This window comes from Physella acuta, unplaced genomic scaffold (assembly GCF_028476545.2).
Source record: "Physella acuta isolate Inbredline_101_S28 unplaced genomic scaffold, ASM2847654v3 ptg000608l, whole genome shotgun sequence".
NCBI classification, from domain to species: Eukaryota; Metazoa; Mollusca; class Gastropoda; family Physidae; genus Physella; species Physella acuta.
Window position 1 is genome coordinate 405,927 of NW_026732127.1, and position 19,132 is coordinate 425,058.

At 41.5% G+C, this 19,132-nt stretch overlaps 2 protein-coding genes and 1 long non-coding RNA gene across 3 annotated transcripts; 1 reads left to right on the forward strand and 2 right to left on the reverse strand.

Moving 5' to 3' along the window:
* Positions 1-4,807: 4,807 nt before the first annotated feature.
* On the forward strand, positions 4,808-6,523 carry LOC131947819 (Kruppel-like factor 18). The gene has a single exon (XM_059309155.1). The coding sequence runs from the start codon at positions 4,808-4,810 to the stop codon at positions 6,521-6,523; it is 1,716 nt and encodes a 571-aa protein (XP_059165138.1).
* Positions 6,524-6,685: 162 nt separating this feature from the next.
* On the reverse strand, positions 6,686-14,049 carry LOC131947820 (uncharacterized). Its single transcript, XM_059309156.1, has 7 exons — positions 14,034-14,049; positions 12,958-13,089; positions 10,255-10,410; positions 9,182-9,361; positions 8,610-8,801; positions 7,610-7,825; positions 6,686-6,966 (listed from the first exon to the last, which is right to left on the reverse strand). Exons 1-7 carry the CDS (start codon positions 14,047-14,049, stop codon positions 6,686-6,688), a joined length of 1,173 nt encoding a protein of 390 aa, XP_059165139.1.
* A 1,399-nt stretch (positions 14,050-15,448) lies between these two features.
* LOC131947831 (uncharacterized) lies at positions 15,449-16,319 on the reverse strand. Its single transcript, XR_009387926.1, has 3 exons — positions 16,209-16,319; positions 15,742-15,836; positions 15,449-15,551 (listed from the first exon to the last, which is right to left on the reverse strand). It is a non-coding gene; the product is annotated as an uncharacterized LOC131947831 (long non-coding RNA).
* Between the last annotated feature and the right edge of the window lie 2,813 nt (positions 16,320-19,132).

A 19,132-nucleotide genomic window follows, 5' to 3' on the forward strand; every position in this document is an offset into this window, starting at 1 on the left:
ACATGCAGGAATAGAGATACCACTAGACCACCCCAAGCCCCATTACAAACCACTGATTTAGCTAACAGACCATTCGAAAAAATAGCGATAGATATCATAGGACCACTGCCTACCCCATCAAAACGTGGTCACCGATACATCCTCACAATAGTCGACTTTGCAACACGTTGGCCAGAAGCCTTCCCACTAAAGACGATAACATCTGAGGATATAGCAGGCGCTCTACTCACGTTCTTCTCAAGAACCGGGTTCCCGGACACCATACTGTCAGATCGGGGCACACAATTTACCTCCGACTTAACGAGACAACTCACGAGTGTGCTGGGGATTAAGCAAGCATTCACGACGCCCTATCACCCTCAAAGCAATGGCGTGTGTGAACGACTAAACGGCACCATTAAATCGTTACTAGACAAAGTCTCTAAAGACAATCCAGAAAACTGGGATACCATGCTACCATGTATCCTATTCGCCTATCGAGAAATACCTCATTCTTCTACTGGATTTTCTCCATTCGAACTCGTCTACGGCGCCAACCCCAAAGGCCCCATGGATATACTTAGGACACTTCTCTACAAACAGAACATAGAACAAGAAACCAGAACAACATATGAAGCCATTGTCAATCTTAGAGAAAATATAATCAATGCATGCCAGGAAGCAAAGCTCGCGCTACAAGAAAAGGGAGAAATAGCAAGACACAGGGTGAACAGGAATAGAAAGCTACGCCAGTTCACAGTAGGGGAACAGGTCAGAATACTGTTACCTTCTAAGCACAACAAATTACAGCTTGCATGGCAGGGCCCATTCACAATCACAGCCAAAATTTCAAATGTAGATTACCAGGTCGAAATAAAGGGGAAGAAAAAAACGTTTCACACAAATATATTGAGCCCTTACACCTTAAGACCAGAAGAGCTTGAAATTAAACAAACGGCAACAATAAACTGCGCAGAATTACACGAAGATGACACAGACTCGATCGGCAAAATATACACATTACCTACTAGCAAGGAAACATGGCAAGATATCAAAATCGGCAGAATGCCGCCAGAAATCGAAAAAGAAATCAAGGAAATATTAGAAAAATTTAAAGAGGTACTATCCCCACAACCTGGTAAAACAGATACAATCGTCCATGATATTAAGTTGACCTCACTTAGAGCAACCAAAATGCCCGCATACAACATTCCCATACATCACAGAGAAAACGTACAAAACCAAATCCAAGAATTATTACAAGCTGGAATAATAGAACATTCCGACTCCTCATATGCTGCACCTATTGTATTAGTAAAGAAAAAATCCCACGACCTTAGACTGTGTATTGATTACAGACAACTGAACAGCATTACAATACCAGACGCAGAACCAATGCCAAATCCAGAAGACTTATTTGCTAAACTTAAACAGGCTAAATACTTTACAAAGCTTGACTTATCCAGGGGTTATTGGCAGATACCAATAAAAGAAGATGTGAGACACCTCACAGCCTTTATAACACCATTTGGCTTGTTCCAGTGGAAGTACATGAGTTTCGGGCTAATGAACGCACCGGCTACCTTCAACAGACTCATGCGAAAAATACTACAAGGTCGAGACGACCTCATATCCTACTTGGATGACATATGTCTGTTCCACAATACCTGGCAAGAGCATGTGAGAGGACTGGAAACGCTGCTGGAAATATTAAAGCAGCATGGACTCACTGCTAAACCTAGCAAAATAGAGATAGGAATGGAAGAGATAGAATTTTTAGGTCACTCCATTTCACAAGGTCAACAAAAGCCACTCCAACCTACAGTGAATAAAATACTGAACATAAACGTGCCGACATCAATTAAAGAGGTCCGTAGCTTGATCGGTCTGTGTAACTACTATAGGAAGTTTATACCCAATTTCGCCACCATCATAGAGCCACTAACGAATTTAACAAAAACGGACAAAAAGAATAAGAAACTTCTGTGGACAGAAAAATGTGAAACAGCACTAAACAGGGTAAAACAAGCATTCGCATCGGAACCTATTCTCAGATTACCAAATACAGATCAACCCTTTATCCTCTGCACGGATGCCTCTTCGGTCGGTATAGGTGCATGTCTGTTACAAGAATTTAACAATGAACTCCACCCAGTTCAATACATTAGCCGAAAATTGTCGTCAGCTGAGAAAAACTACGCAGTCATTGAGAAAGAATGTCTGGCCATAGTCTGGGCCATAAACAAGTTTGCCAGATACCTGGCCGGTGCACACTTCACTTTACAGACCGATCACGCGCCCCTACAAGCACTAAAAACAAAGAAGCTGTCAAACGCAAGACTGGTACGCTGGGCACTGAGCTTACAAGATTATCAATTTGACATTGTTCCTGTCCCCGGCACACAAAACGTGTTGGCCGACACGCTGTCACGCAACTAGAACATAGGTCATACAACTCTGGTCATCAAGAATGTTAGGAATCTAAGTCGCCGAGAAATCGGCGTGAAGTATAAGTCAGGACTGAAGTCAAAGAAGTTATTTAAAGTCAGTCAAGTCAGTCAATAAGTTGTTGAAGTCGTATTTGAGGTCATAGTGACGTGGTTGAAGTCATGTTGCAGTCAAAGAAAAGTCTTTGAAGTTATATTAAAGTCGTTGAGGTCATAGCGAAGAAGTGAAAGCGTCAAAGTTATAGTGAAGTCGTTGAAATCAAAGTGATGTCGTTGAAGTCTTTGAAGTCATATTGAAGTTGTTGAAGTCATATTGAAGTCTTTGAAGTCATATTGAAGTTGTTGAAGTCAAAGTGAAGTATTTGAAGTCATATTGAAGTTGTTGAAGACTAAGTGAAGTATTTGAAGTCATATTGAAGTCGTTGAAGTCAAGGAAAAGTCTTTGAAGTCAAAGTGAAGACGTTTAAGTCGTCGAAGTTTAAGTCGGTCATTGAAGTCTTTTAAGTTGAATTCAAGTGAAGTCGCCGAGGTCAAGTTAGTCTTCAAAGTGAAGTTAGTCGTCAAGTTGAAGTAATTGAAGTCGTCAAAGTGGAATCAGTCGTTAAATTGAAGTCAGTCACGTTACTGAAGTCATAAGTGAAGTCAGTCATTAAGTCAAGCCAGCCAGTTTTTGTCAGAAGTCAGATAGTGAGAGCTGCTCCACTATATGATTACGTGTGCAAATGTTATTTGAAACGGCACGATTATTTATATACACTTACATGTCTATTCTTTTTTGTGAAGCTATTTCTAAGCTCTAGTAGTGTTTACGTCTATTGAGTTTATTAGGCTTTACAGATTGTTGTTAGATTAGAGTGTACTGATTTTTTATTTGGTTATGTTGTAATGTTATTTTTTAATGTTTGTTATACCGCCAGACAAATGTTCAGCACGTTTAAATTCGGGATTGAGGTTTTTTTTTAATGGAAGGTACCTCTGTCTGAATACTTGTCTGCGCGGGCAATAAAAAGTCCACGTAGAACCATTGCTCATGGTCTCGTAATACAATTTCAGACCCACCAGCGTTATTCAGAATGAGACGAGATGAAGCAGACACTTCAAAGAATGCCGCCACCTGAAGCCCTGATTACGTTGAATTACCTGGACAGCGGACAGCCCTGCTGAACAGAGAATTGCCCTGGTCAAGACAGCGGACGCATCGCCACCGCTTCGCCCCGCACTGCGGTTGAATAACAGACCGCCAGCTACGTACACCTACGTCGGCACATACAAAGGGTAGACGACCCATCGTCCAAGTTCCAGCGTCGGAATGTTACGTCATTGTTCACCACCGCATCAGACAGCTCCAGTTCATCGTATAACCACTCTACGTGGACATCTCAACCAGCTTTGAGATCAGATTGTTGCGTCATCACATTGACCAACGAAAGTTACGCCTACACCCGCCTCACGGGAATTTACATCAAAACTCGCCACAACCCACCCACCACAGAGGAACGCCAGCAATTACATAACACATACACATACACTTACACTGCTCGCAGAGCCCGTTCAACCAGTTACACATTCTACTAAGATTTGCTCAAGGCCAGTACACGACAACCTAGCCAGAACTGAGTTGCACATGATTGAATTCACACATACCATGAAACATAGACATACATTATCAAGCAGAAACACTCAACGTCAAGACACTTACACGAGAACTAGAACAATGACATTTTTTTTCAGGAACACAGACACAAGATTTTATGTTTTTGTAAACTGTGCTGTCCCATTTTTTATTTGATTTACATGATTGATGTTAGGGATAGAATAGAGTAGTAAGATAGATAGTTGTTGATGTATTAGATTAGTAGCAGACGCTGAAAAATATAATTTGTCAGCTACAGAAAGGGAGGGAGATATGTGATGACGCAAGATTACGTCAGACATGTTTAGCAGATATAGGTTAGCAGAAACAGACTATCTATAGGCCTAGTTGGTTGGTCAGATAGAGGCCAATGGGCGCACAGGGCTGACCGGTCACATGGGACGGTCAGCTGACCACTGAGGCGTGGGTCAGTAGAGCGATAGGCAGTTGATAGGTAGATAGCGAGGAGAGAAGGTGTTAGGAAGCGGTTAGAGACGGTTGTAATTTGTAGAATGTAGAGAACAGTTAGTGTTAGGATTGGTCGTGGGAGTTAGTAGTATAGTGAACAGTCAGTAGTAGAAGTAAATAGTACAGTGTAGATCAGTTAGGTAGAAACTTGAACATATATATCATTTTAATAAAGAACAATTATAGTTGAACTTGAACTGCGTGTTGTTGGATTCATTCGTTCCGGCCATTCATAAAAATCTCCACCCTCACAGACGGGTTTTGTGGGGAGATGTTAAACATGGCACAAAGTGACGGGTTCTGTGGGGAGATGTTAAACATGGCACAAAGTGACGGGTTCTGTGGGGAGATGTTAAACATGGCACAAAGTGACGGGTTCTTTGGGGAGATGTTAAACATGGCACAAAGTGACGGGTTCTGTGGGGAGATGTTAAACATCGTGCAAAGTGACGGGTTCTGTGGGGAGATGTTAAACATCGTGCAAAGTGACGGGTTCTTTGGGGAGATGTTAAACATGGCACAAAATGACGGGTTCTGTGGGGAGATGTTAAACATGGCACAAAGTGACGGGTTCTGTGGGGAGATGTTAAACATGGCACAAAATGACGGGTTCTGTGGGGAGATGTTAAACATGGCACAAAGTGACGGGTTCTGTGGGGAGATGTTAAACATGGCACAAAGTGACGGGTTCTTTGGGGAGATGTTAAACATGGCACAAAGTGACGGGTTCTGTGGGGAGATATTAAACATCGTGCAAAGTGACGGGTTCTGTGGGGAGATGTTAAACATCGTGCAAAGTGACGGGTTCTTTGGGGAGATGTTAAACATGGCACAAAATGACGGGTTCTGTGGGGAGATGTTAAACATGGCACAAAGTGACGGGTTCTGTGGGGAGATGTTAAACATGGCACAAAATGACGGGTTCTGTGGGGAGATGTTAAACATGGCACAAAATGACGGGTTCTGTGGGGAGATGTTAAACATGGCACAAAATGACGGGTTCTGTGGGGAGATGTTAAACATGGCGCAAAGTGACGGGTTCTGTGGGGAGATGTTAAACATGGCACAAAGTGACGGGTTCTTTGGGGAGATGTTAAACATGGCACAAAGTGACGGGTTATGTGGGGAGATGTTAAACATGGCACAAAGTGACGGGTTCTGTGGGGAGATGTTAAACATGGCACAAAGTGACGGGTTCTGTGGGGAGATGTTAAACATGGCACAAAGTGACGGGTTCTTTGGGGAGATGTTAAACATCGTGCAAAGTGACGGGTTCTGTGGGGAGATGTTAAACATCGTGCAAAGTGACGGGTTCTGTGGGGAGATGTTAAACATCGTGCAAAGTGACGGGTTCTTTGGGGAGATGTTAAACATGGCACAAAGTGACGGGTTCTGTGGGGAGATGTTAAACATGGCACAAAGTGACGGGTTCTTTGGGGAGATGTTAAACATGGCACAAAGTGACGGGTTCTGTGGGGAGATGTTAAACATGGCACAAAGTGACGGGTTCTTTGGGGAGATGTTAAACATGGCACAAAGTGACGGGTTCTGTGGGGAGATGTTAAACATGGTACAAAGTGACGGGTTCTGTGGGGAGATGTTAAACATCGTGCAAAGTGACGGGTTCTTTGGGGAGATGTTAAACATGGCACAAAGTGACGGGTTCTGTGGGGAGATGTTAAACATGGCACAAAGTGACGGGTTCTTTGGGGAGATGTTAAACATGGCACAAAGTGACGGGTTCTGTGGGGAGATGTTAAACATGGTACAAAGTGACGGGTTCTGTGGGGAGATGTTAAACATCGTGCAAAGTGACGGGTTCTTTGGGGAGATGTTAAACATGGCACAAAGTGACGGGTTCTGTGGGGAGATGTTAAACATGGCACAAAGTGACGGGTTTTGTGGGGAGATGTTAAACATGGCACAAAGTGATGCGTTCTGTGGGGAGAAGTGTGAACACTGCACACAAGTTTATTCAATTGTGTTTAGGTCTTGAAGGGGACGCAAGTCTGTCGCACACTTAAAATACTTGCCCCTATAACTAGCCACTAGTCTTACAGTAATTTGCCACTAATTTGCTACTAACCTTAAACCAACTAGCCACTAACCGTACACTAACTTGCCACTAACTTGCAACTTACTTGCTACTAACTTGCCACTAACCTGAAGAATATGCCTCTGACATCTTCTTCTTGCCTATGACCTTGAACTCCTTCTCCACGTGCGAGAGATACGTGCCGATGATGTAGGTCATGACGCAGACGACGAGAAAGACGACGCAGATGATGTAAGGGTAGTCCCTCCTCCCCAGTGGCAGTTCGACGTCGTCTGAGATGGGGCTGGCGCTGAAGTTAGACTCCAGCAGGTGGCTGGACACGTTGGGGTTGGACGAGGATTGGATGATGCTGGACGTCGTCTTGGGCTGAGGCTCACACTCTCCTGGGGAATTGGGTTTCTTTCAGGTTTTATTCAATCAACATTTACAGGTGCGTTTCACAAGTACATGTGATCAAAGCTACAGTTTCATTCAATCAACATTTACAGGAGCGTTTCACAAGTACATGTGATCAAAGCTACAGTTTCATTCAATCAACATTTACAGGTGCGTTTCACAAGTACATGTGATCAAAGCTACGAACACCGTACACGCGAGTAGTTAATTAGCTTATTAATTAATAACACAGTAAAAATGTAACTCGTCACTACAGAATACTGAAGCACATTATCATAGAAATTAACAACCAAATCTCAGGATTCATTGACTAAAGTTTTTACACCGGCGTGCAACGGACATAGACGAGTCTTGATTATGTTGTCTCAATACTTGTACACTGTACACATTCGCTTAACGGGTTTTGTTGTCTCAATACCTGAACACTGTACACATTCGCTTAACGGGTTTTGTTTACTAAATCACGATACCTATTTTAACCAAATTTTTTTTTTATAAATATAAGAAATAAATTTAAATGGTTTTTTTTTGTTTTTTTTTTATCCAAAGGTATATTTAAAACTAGCTACTCTTAAGATTTTAAAAAGAAATTTTAGTGAATTTAAAACGATCTTATTGTAGAGGTTTTACCGTAAGCCTCCAGTTCGCAAATTTCCAGGTAGGTTCTAGTGTTGGACGAGGTCAAGGTCAACTTGATCCGCGTGATTGGGAAAGTGATTTTGGTGAAGATCCTCACAATGCTGCTGATGCTGTCGTCAAACTGACGCTCTAGCACCACCGGCTCGCCAGACACGTTGTACAGGTGGATCACGGTGCCAAACATATGGGAGTAGTCTTTACTGCTGACTGTCAGACATGGTCAGTTGTATGACAGACAACATCAATGGTCAGTTGTATGGCAGACAACATCAATGGTCAGTTGTATGACAGACATGAATGGTCAGTTGTATGACAGACAACACGAATGGTCAGTTGTATGACAGACAACATCAATGGTCAGTTGTATGACAGACATGAATGGTCAGTTGTATGACAGACATGAATGGTCAGTTGTATGACAGACATGAATGGTCAGTTGTATGACAGACAACATGAATGGTAAGTTGTATGACAGACATCAATGGTCAGTTGTATGACAGACTACATCAATGGTCAGTTGTATGACAGACAACATGAATGGTCAGTTGTATGACAGACAACATGAATGGTCAGTTGTATGACAGACAACATCAATGGTCAGTTGTATGGCAGACAACATGAATGGTCAGTTGTATGACAGACAACATCAATGGTCAGTTGTATGACAGACAACATGAATGGTCAGTTGTATGACAGACTACATGAATGGTCAGTTGTATGACAGACAACATGAATGGTCAGTTGTATGACAGACAACATAAATGGTCAGTTGTATGACAGACAACATGAATGGTCAGTTGTATGACAGACAACATGAATGGTCAGTTGTATGACAGACATGAATGGTCAGTTGTATGACAGACAAAATGAATGGTCAGTTGTATGACGGACATATTTCCTAGTTGTATGCTAGTTGTATGTACAAGTTTCGTAATTAATGACACTAGCTAAAAACGTGACCTTGGAATGTGACCTTGACCCGAGCACTCACCAAATCTCCGTTTGATGACAATCTCGTGCACAATGCAGGGTGAGCGGAAGTCAACCAGCCAGAACTGCTCACTGTTCAACTGCCCACGGTAACAGTCGCTAGTCCTCTGGTCGTGGCCATCGACTGCCAGAAACGAGGTATCGTTCGAGATCTTCGAGTCTTCTGTTGGTTGGGCAAACGCCACGTTTCTGCCTGGGGATGGGCGGGGGGGGGGGAATTTTAACAAAGATTTGGGTTGAAGGAAATGTAAAGTGTACAGATGGAGTGGGGCGGTAGGTTGGTATATATTGATAAAGATTTCAGAGTTTTAGCATATATGTGACAATACCCTAAAATATAATTACATATACCGAATAATGTAAAGCTAATATAAAGCTGACTACAGCTTACACCCCCCCCCCCAATGTAGAGCTACCTACAACTAACCTCACACCCCCCCCCCCAATGTAGAGCTACCTACAACTAACCTCACCCCCCTAATGTAGAGCTACCTACAACTAACCTCACCCCCCTAATGTAGAGCTACCTACAACTAACCCCCCCCCCCCAATGTAGAACTGACTCCTGCTTACCACCGCCTATGTAGAGCTCACAGACTTCCAGCCTGTCGCCCACGGTCAAGCTGATGCCGTCGATGTACGCCGCCGTGGTACCCTGCACGTCGATGGTTCCTCCAGTCACGTTGAAGCGCGGATGATTGTCCTGGGGTTCAGATCCCACTTCTCTGTTGGTCAGCACTAATGTGTAGTTCTCTGTGGTTAGCATTGACATGCTCGTTAATCCAAGTTAATCCACACGATAATCTAGACACGTTAATCCACACACTTTAATCCTCATACTTTATTAAAACGTTACGATTTTTGGCGTTTTAATCAAGTATTTAAATTATTCTAGGTCCATATGGATTGTGATAAGTTCTATGCCCTGTCAACTTGGATTGTGATAAGTTCTATGCCCTGTCAACTTGGATTGTGATAAGTTCTATGCCCTGTCAACTTGGATTGTGATAAGTTCTATGCCCTGTCAACTTGGATTGTGATAAGTTCTATGCCCTGTCAACTTGGATTGTGATAAGTTCTATGCCCTGTCAACTTGGATTGTGATAAGTTCTATGCCCTGTCAACTTGGATTGTGATAAGTTCTATGCCCTGTCAACTTGGATTGTGATAAGTTCTATGCCCTGTCACCTGAGATTTACCTAACATAAGTTATGCAACCATCGAGGATGGGTTGGTTCAGTGACGTCATACAGATCGTAGGGATAGCAGACGTAGGCCCTAATGCCCCTCCCCCATCTGACCACCTATCCCACCTCCCCCTCCCCCATCTGACCACCTATCCCACCTCCCCCTCCCCCATCTGACCACCTATCCCACCTCCCCCTCCCCCATCTGACCACCTATCCCACCTCCCCCTCCCCCATCTGACCACCTATCCCACCTCCCCCTCCCCCATCTGACCACCTATCCCACCTCCCCCTCCCCCATCTGACCACCTATCCCACCAAGTTTGACCAACGAAGCCATTACTAATGTACTTTGTGGGTCCAAAATATTCAGCTCACAAAGCAAACGTTCTGAGCTATTAATAAAATAGTCACTAGATGTCTGTATGTCCGTACGTCACATGTGCATGTGTTTCTTACTTTTCGTCAGGTCGCGACTAGTTGTTACTATCCTCATCCAGGTGAAGTAGATTTTCACTGACAAGTTAATATCGAAAACGCCCCGATATTCGTAGCATGTGTAACTGTCCCCATCCAGGAGGACGGTATCGACGTCTGCGTACTCGCCCAAGTTCCCTGCACAACATGAGACGTTGGGCTAAACAGTTCTTCAATCCTACACAGTCTTCACAATATTTCAATCCTACACAGTCTTCACAATATTTCAATCATACACAGTCTTCACAATATTTCAATCCTACACAGTCTTCACAATATTTCAATCCTACACAGTCTTCACAATATTTCAATCATACACAGTCTTCACAATATTTTATTCATACAGTCTTCAAAATATTTCAATCATACTGTCTTCAAATTATTTTAATCATACACAGTCTTCACGATATTGCAATCATACACAGTCTTCACACTATTTCAAATGAAACTTTTGACAATATTTCAAATGAAACTTTTGACAATATTTCAAATGAAACTTTTGACAATATTTCAAATGAAACTTTTGACAATATTTCAAATGAAACTTTTGACAATATTTCAAATGAAACTTTTGACAATATTTCAAATGAAGCTTTGATAATATTTTAAGTGAAAGTTTTGACAATATTTAAATAAATTTGGCTCTGCAGTCAAAGCGATCAACTATATCTACCATCGTGATGTGTATAGAGCACCTAGAACATAGACAGTGATGTCTAAAGAACATATAGTCTAAACATCGTGTCTACACATGACAACAGCATGATGTGACCTACACATGACAACATCATGATGTGTCCTACACATGACAACATCATGATGTGACCTACACATGACAACATCATGATGTGACCTACACATGACAACATCATGATGTGAGTGACCTACACATGACAACATCATGATGTGACCTACACATGACAACATCATGATGTGACCTACACATGACAACATCATGATGTGACCTACACATGACAACATCATGATGTTACCTACACATGACAACATCATGATGTTACCTACACATGACAACATCATGATGTGACCTACACATGACAACATCATGATGTGACCTACACATGACAACATCATGATGTGACCTACACATGACAACATCATGATGTGACCTACACATGACAACATCATGATGTTACCTACACATGACAACAGCATGATGTGACCTACACATGACAACATCATGATGTGACCTACACATGACAACATCATGATGTGACCTACACATGACAACATCATGATGTGACCTACACATGACAACATCATGATGTGACCTACACATGACAACATCATGATGTGAGTGATCTACACATGACAACATCATGATGTGACCTACACATGACAACATCATGATGTTACCTACACATGACAACATCATGATGTGACCTACACATGACAACATCATGATGTGACCTACACATGACAACATCATGATGTGACCTACACATGACAACATCATGATGTGACCTACACATGACAACATCATGATGTGACCTACACATGACAACATCATGATGTGACCTACACATGACAACATCATGATGTGAGTGACCTACACATGACAACATCATGATGTGACCTACACATGACAACATCATAATGTGACCTACACATGACAACGTCATGATGTGAGTGACCTACACATGACAACATCATGATGTGAGTGACCTACACATGACATCATGATGTTACCTACACATGACAACATCATGATGTGAGTGATCTACACATGACAACATCATGATGAGACCTACACATGACAACATCATGATGTCACCGACACATGACAACATCATGATGTGAGTGACCTACACATGACAACATCATGATGTGAGTGACCTACACATGACAACATCATGATGTGAGTGACCTACACATGACAACATCATGATGTGACCTACACATGACAACATCATGATGTGACCTACACATGACAACATCATGATGTGACCTACACATGACAACATCATGATGTGACCTACACATGACAACATCATGATGTGACCTACACATGACAACATCATGATGTGAGTGACCTACACATGACAACATCATGATGTGACTTACACATGACAACATCATGATGTGAGTGACCTACACATGACAACATTATGATGTGACCGACACATGACAACATCATGATGTGACCTACACATGACAACATCATGATGTGTCCTACACATGACAACATCATGATGTGACCGACACATGACAACATCATGATGTGACCTACACATGACAACATCATGATGTGACCTACACATGACAACATCATGATGTGACCTACACATGACAACATCATGATGTGACCTACACATGACAACATCATGATGTGACCTACACATGACAACATCATGATGTGACCTACACATGACAACATCATGATGTGACCTACACATGACAACATCATGATGTGACCGACACATGACAACATCATGATGTGACCTACACATGACAACATCATGATGTGACCTACACATGACAACATCATGATGTGACCTACACATGACAACATTATGATGTGAGTGACCTACACATGACATCATGATGTGACCTACACATGACAACATCATGATGTGAGTGACCTACACATGACAACATCATGATGAGACCTACACATGACAACATCATGATGTGACCGACACATGACAACATCATGATGTGACCTACTGTATTGGCATCCTTCACCAAACCAGTGTCTCTGACAGTCGGGGGATTCCCCCAGACATCCCCCCGCCCCGTCACATTCCCACGTTTGACACCGGCACATCATCGTCCCCGCAGCCTCGTATGTTGTTCTTTCTGAAACAAATTACACACTTAAAATACTAACCGGAATTTAAGCCGGAACTGTAAGTTTTACCTGAAAATTTGACCTGAATAGGAACTAAAACTGAAACGGAATTTAACCTAAGAAGGAACTTAACCGGAACCGGTATTTTAAGAGGAACTTGAAGTTTAAACAGAACCGTAACGGGAACCAAAACTTTAATCGACATCTAAAACTAAACCTAAAACTAAACATCTAAATATAAACTTAAACCTAAACATCTAATCCTAAACCAAAAACTAAACATCTGAACCAAACACGGAAATTTAACAGGAATACGCTTTTTTTCTCGAAGCGGTAATTTTATCGGTTCTTTAAATTGACCGGAACTAGAAATGTTTGTTGAAACAGGAACTTAAACCGTTAGATGAACTTCAAGACTTTAATTTACAATGGATAATCAACCGGGAATATAAATGTATTCGGAAACGAAGGTTTAACCGCACTTTTATCACCATCGGGACTTAAAAATCTGAACCAAAGTTTTAAAACCAAAACCTTTGGTTGATATACAAAAAGAACGCAGAAGTAAAATAATATATTTAGGTCTAGGTTTAAAGTTAGAGTTATTATTATTGTTTCATTTCCCGTCTAATTGCCAGATCTGGTTAAATGTTCGAAAAATGTTCCGTTCGCTTTTGAATTTCATTCCAAATGAAAATTCGATTTGAACAATATCCGTATCCAGAAAACTTCCCTTTCCTAATTCAGTTTTGTTTCCGGTAAAATTTCCGGTTCCAAATTAAAAGTCCGTTTCCAAATAAATGTTCGCGTCCGGATAAATTTTAATTTTAATTTTGAATGGATGGTTGTGTTGCTGTGTGTATTTGTGTGGATAGGTGTTGGTGTATGGGTGTATGTGTGTATATTTGTGTTTATGTGGGTGTATGTATGTGTAGGTATGTAGAATACGTACCTTTGTGTAAATCCATCTCAAACGTATTTACCATCAGAAGAACGTGAGTAACATTTATAAAGAACCTACGCACCTGACGATATACACACGTACGCACCTGACCCTATACACACGTACGCACCTGACGCTATACACACGTACGCACCTGACCCTATACACACGTACGCACCTGACGCTATACACACGTACGCACCTGACCCTATACACACGTACGCACTTGACGATATACACACGTACGCACCTGACGATATACACACGTACGCACCTGACGCTATACACACGTACGCACCTGACGCTATACACACGTACGCACCTGACGCTATACACACGTACGCACCTGACCCTATACACACGTACGCACTTGACGATATACACACGTACGCACCTGACGATATACACACGTACGCACCTGACGCTATACACACGTACGCACCTGACCCTATACACACGTACGCACTTGACGATATACACAGGTACGCACCTGACGATATACACACGTACGCACCTGACGCTATACACACGTACACACCTGATGATATACACACGTACACACCTGACGATATACACAGGCTCTGATGTTTCTCGGTGCAGGGAACAGCCTCAAAAAATTGTCCCCTTTTGATAGTCGAGCACAGCCCGTCGGTCCGGGGGTAGAGAAAGTTGGCCCAGGGCTGCAGCTCGCCTGGGTGGGTGACGGGGGGGGGAGGGGTTAAGGGAGGAGTGAATTAATTAAACGCACAGCTTTCATATAGGTCTGAATTTCTTGGTCATACACGTCATACAAATGAATAAAGTCTAAACAACAGAAGATAGATTAGTGAATTAAAACCCAAACCTTACCTCAACACAGACCCCAACCCTTACATCAACACTGACCCCAACCCTAACCCCAACATTAACCCCAACCCTAACCCCAACACTGACCCCAACCCTAACCCCAACATTAACCCCAACCCCAACCCTAACCCCAACATTAACCCCAACCCTAACCCCAACACTGACCCCAACCCTAACCCCAACATTAACCCCAACACTAACCCCAACACTAACCCCAACACTAACCCCAACACTAACCCCAACACTAACCCCAACACTGACCCCAACCCTAACCCCAACATTAACCCCAACACTAACCCCAACACTAACCCCAACACTAACCCCAACTCTAACCCCAACATTAACCCCAACCCTAACCCCAACATTAACCCCAACCCTAACCCCAACACTGACCCCAACCCTAACCCCAACCCTAACCCTAACCCTAACCCAACATTAACCCCAACCCTAACCCCAACATTAACCCCAACCCTAACCCCAACCCTAACCCCAACATTAACCCCAACCCCAACCCTAACCCCAACACTGACCCCAACCCTAACCCCAACATTATCCCCAACCCTAACCTTAACCCTTACCGCCACTGACAGTCCCCGTCTCGCCAATGATGCGTAACGCCACCGCAGCGAAGTCCATGTCGTAGAATGTCGCAATAGAGAAGCCTTGGTTCTCGCAGCTCACCTGTAATACATCGCAACATTTCTCATCCAATCTATGGCTGCTAAACCAATCAACCAATCAACCAATCAACCAATCAAACACTCCCTAATAGATGCTTAGAAACGTTTGTATAGAAAACGATTGGACACTTGTGTTATATTTAGGTTGTAAATTCGTTAAAAAATATTTGATCCAATTAACAAGTATGTACCACTGCTTGTGAATAGGTGAGACTTGTGTCGATCAGTTTGAAGCAGACACCTTCAATCAGTTTCATGCTGTTTCCTTTACATTTAATGCTCACAACTGTTGGAGATATTTAACTTATTATATATATATATATATATATATATATATATATATATATATATATATATATATATATATATATATATATATATATATATATATATATATATATCGTCTATAAATTAAAAGTTTATTTAAATTTACCATTGCCAGAGATATAACCAAAATGAATTAATTAAAAAATAAAATTATCTATTATTTAGGCTTTGTCGGTAATTAATTTGATTAACGCTGAACAAATTTCTCAATTTTATTAAAATAAAGACTCTTTTAATAAGTTCAACTTGGAGTTTGTGTGTGTGTGTGTGTGCGCGTGTATGTGTATGTGCGTGTGTGCAAAAGTGGGTCAGAGATTCACATTCCACTTACCAACAGCGTGTTGCAACACTAAGAACGCAACACAGTGCCAAATTTTGAGGAATAATTGTATGTAAGATTGTTGCATTGTCGTCAGATCTGTTTGATGTCAATTGTTTTAGCCTTGAAGGAAGCTTGGGCTGTAGAGTTTCGGGAGTTGCTCTTCTCCACAACTGGCCACCGACAACAGGGCTCCACATGAGAGAGGCTTTAGCAGCTCAAGTTCAAGGCACTCGTCGCTCTGACGGTACCGCGACACGAGTCCTGCATTTACAGACTTAAGCTCGGGTTTATTTTATAGCCAGTTAGGTTGTTCAATATAGAGCCTACAATCTAGCGCTAATCCATGAAAACATCCATACACCTGTATAATCGTACAGTAGGACGAAACAATAAGCCTATGGCTAAGTTTGATAGCTACACTAAATCTTCGTCTGGGCGTGTTTGTGCTAAAGTCTATAGACTTTAGTCCTGACGCTAAAGCAAAACCTAGCCGGAACGGCTGAACCTGTTCCAAATCCACACGCCGGAAACTGGCATGGAATAAAATCTCAAGATCACCAGGTCACTAGGTCACCAAATCACTAGGTCACCAGGTCACTAGATTATCTATCCACCATTCCTGAACTACCGATTTTTTTTTAATTACGACATCGCTTTCTAATAATCTTTCGGTTGTAGTTGCGAGTTAACGGAAAAAAGAGATGCTTACGATTTTCGGGTACCAGACTAGAGCTAGATGATAGATCTAGACTAGGTCTAGGTCTAATAGTGTATTTGATTACCGTCCCGTGCCATTATAATGAATGCTTGAATCCGATTTTTAAAAAAATTCTGGACAAAATACCTTTAAGTTCCACCTCAAGCAAGCAGAGAAAACTTTTTCTAATTTAAAGTTATTTAAAGACACAATACTTTGGACTTTTTCAGCTCAAAGAATGTATTTGGACAAAACTATTGATAATTCTATAGACTCAAATGATGTTATGTTTTTTTATGTTTCAGATCTCAGTGCCATGTGGTGCGAACGGATACATTTTTAGGGTGGTGCGCATTTTTTTTGAATTGTTTGATCAATTAAAGTTATATTGGTTTGAACTTGATTCGACCTACTCTTGCTTTCGCACTAACATAAGAGTGGAAATATATTTAAATGGTGCATCAAATCTAAAAATTATCAATGTTAAGTCGTAAAACAAATTAACAGCTAATTAAGTTTTTTAATGGCTATGTCCAGCATGGCTCGACACTGACGAGAGATATTTTGGCCACCTCCAACGGACCGATCTCTTTCAAACGTGTAAGTCTTAAAAATTCTAAGTATTAAAAAAAATTTATAAAACACGATGTATGTAACAAAAGATTATATAATTATAGTATTAAAAAAAATTATAAAACACGATGTATGTAACAAAAGATTTATAAAACACGATGTATGTAACAAAAGATTTATAAAACACGATGTATGTAACAAAAGATTTATAAAACACGATGTATGTAACAAAAAATTTATAAAACACGATGTATGTAACAAAAAATTTATAAAACACGATGTATGTAACAAAAAATTTATAAAACACGATGTATGTAACAAAAGATTATATAATTATGTAAAAGGTAGAAAATAAATGAGTTTCTTTATTTAAATATATACTATTTAAATAAAAATAAAAGTGGGGGGGGGGGGAATGACTGTTTTGAATGTTAAATACCTTTACAAAAATGTGAGACGCGATCTAAGCTTTTCTGTTTCAGCGAATTAAGTATTTTTCCATTCGTAAGAAAATCATTTATTCAGTGGCGTCGCTAGGTCGGGTGTCACCCGGTGCGGCCCGCACCTCCCGCCCCGCCCTCGCTACGCCTCTGCATAATCTTATAAAACTTCTATTTTTTAAAATTGTTTTAAAAATATTTTTAAAATAATAAAATAATAATTTTTATAAATGTTATTTTTATTGAGTTACCACCTACCGTACGTGTAGCTGTTTGTATAAAACTCCCCCACCCCCAACGTATTTATATAACACTTCCCCCCACCAACGTATTTTTATAACACTTCCCACACCCCCAACGTATTTTTATAACACTTCCCACACCCCCAACGTATTTATGTAACACTTCCCCCCCCAACGTATTTTTATAACACTTCCCACACCCCCAACGTATTTATATAACACTTCCCACACCCCCCCCCCCCCACGTATTTATATAACACTTCCCACACCCCCCCCCCAACATATTTATATAACACTTCCCACACCCCCCCCCCCCAACGTATTTATATAACACTTCCCACACCTCCCCAACGTATTTATATAACACTTCCCACACCCCCCAACGTATTTATATAACACTTCCCACACCCCCCTAACGTATTTATATAACTCTTCCCCCCCCCAACGTATTTATATAACACTTCCCACACCCCCCCCCCAACGTATTTATATAACACTCCCCCCCCCCAACGTATTTATATAACACTTCCCCCCAACGTATTTATATAACACTTCCCACACCACCCCAACGTATTTATATAACACTTCCCCCACCCCAACGTATTTATATAACACTTCCCACACACCCCCCCCAACGTATTTATATAACACTTCCCACACCCCAACGTATTTATATAACACTTCCCCACCCCAACGCATTTATATAACACTTCCCACACCCCCCCCCCAACATATTTATATAACACTTCCCACACCCCACCCCAACGTATTTATATAACACTTCCCCACCCCAACGTATTTATATAACACTTCCCACACCCCCCCCCCCAACGTATTTATATAACACTTCCCACACCCCCCCCCCAACGTATTTATATAACACTTCCCACTCCCCCAACGTATTTATATAACACTTCCCCCACCCCAACGTAACCAGATAACACTTCCCCCACCCCAACGTAACCAGATAACACTTCCCCC

Coding starts and splice junctions, on each gene's coding strand:
- LOC131947819 (XM_059309155.1), top strand. CDS start 4,808: ATGGCACAAAGTGACGGGTTCTGTGGGGAGATGTTAAACATGGCACAA.
- LOC131947820 (XM_059309156.1), bottom strand. Junction 8,802..9,181: donor TGAGCTCTACATAGGCGGTG/GTAAGCAGGAGT, acceptor GCCCATCCCCAG/GCAGAAACGTGGCGTTTGCC. Junction 7,826..8,609: donor TGTCATCAAACGGAGATTTG/GTGAGTGCTCGG, acceptor CATGTCTGACAG/TCAGCAGTAAAGACTACTCC.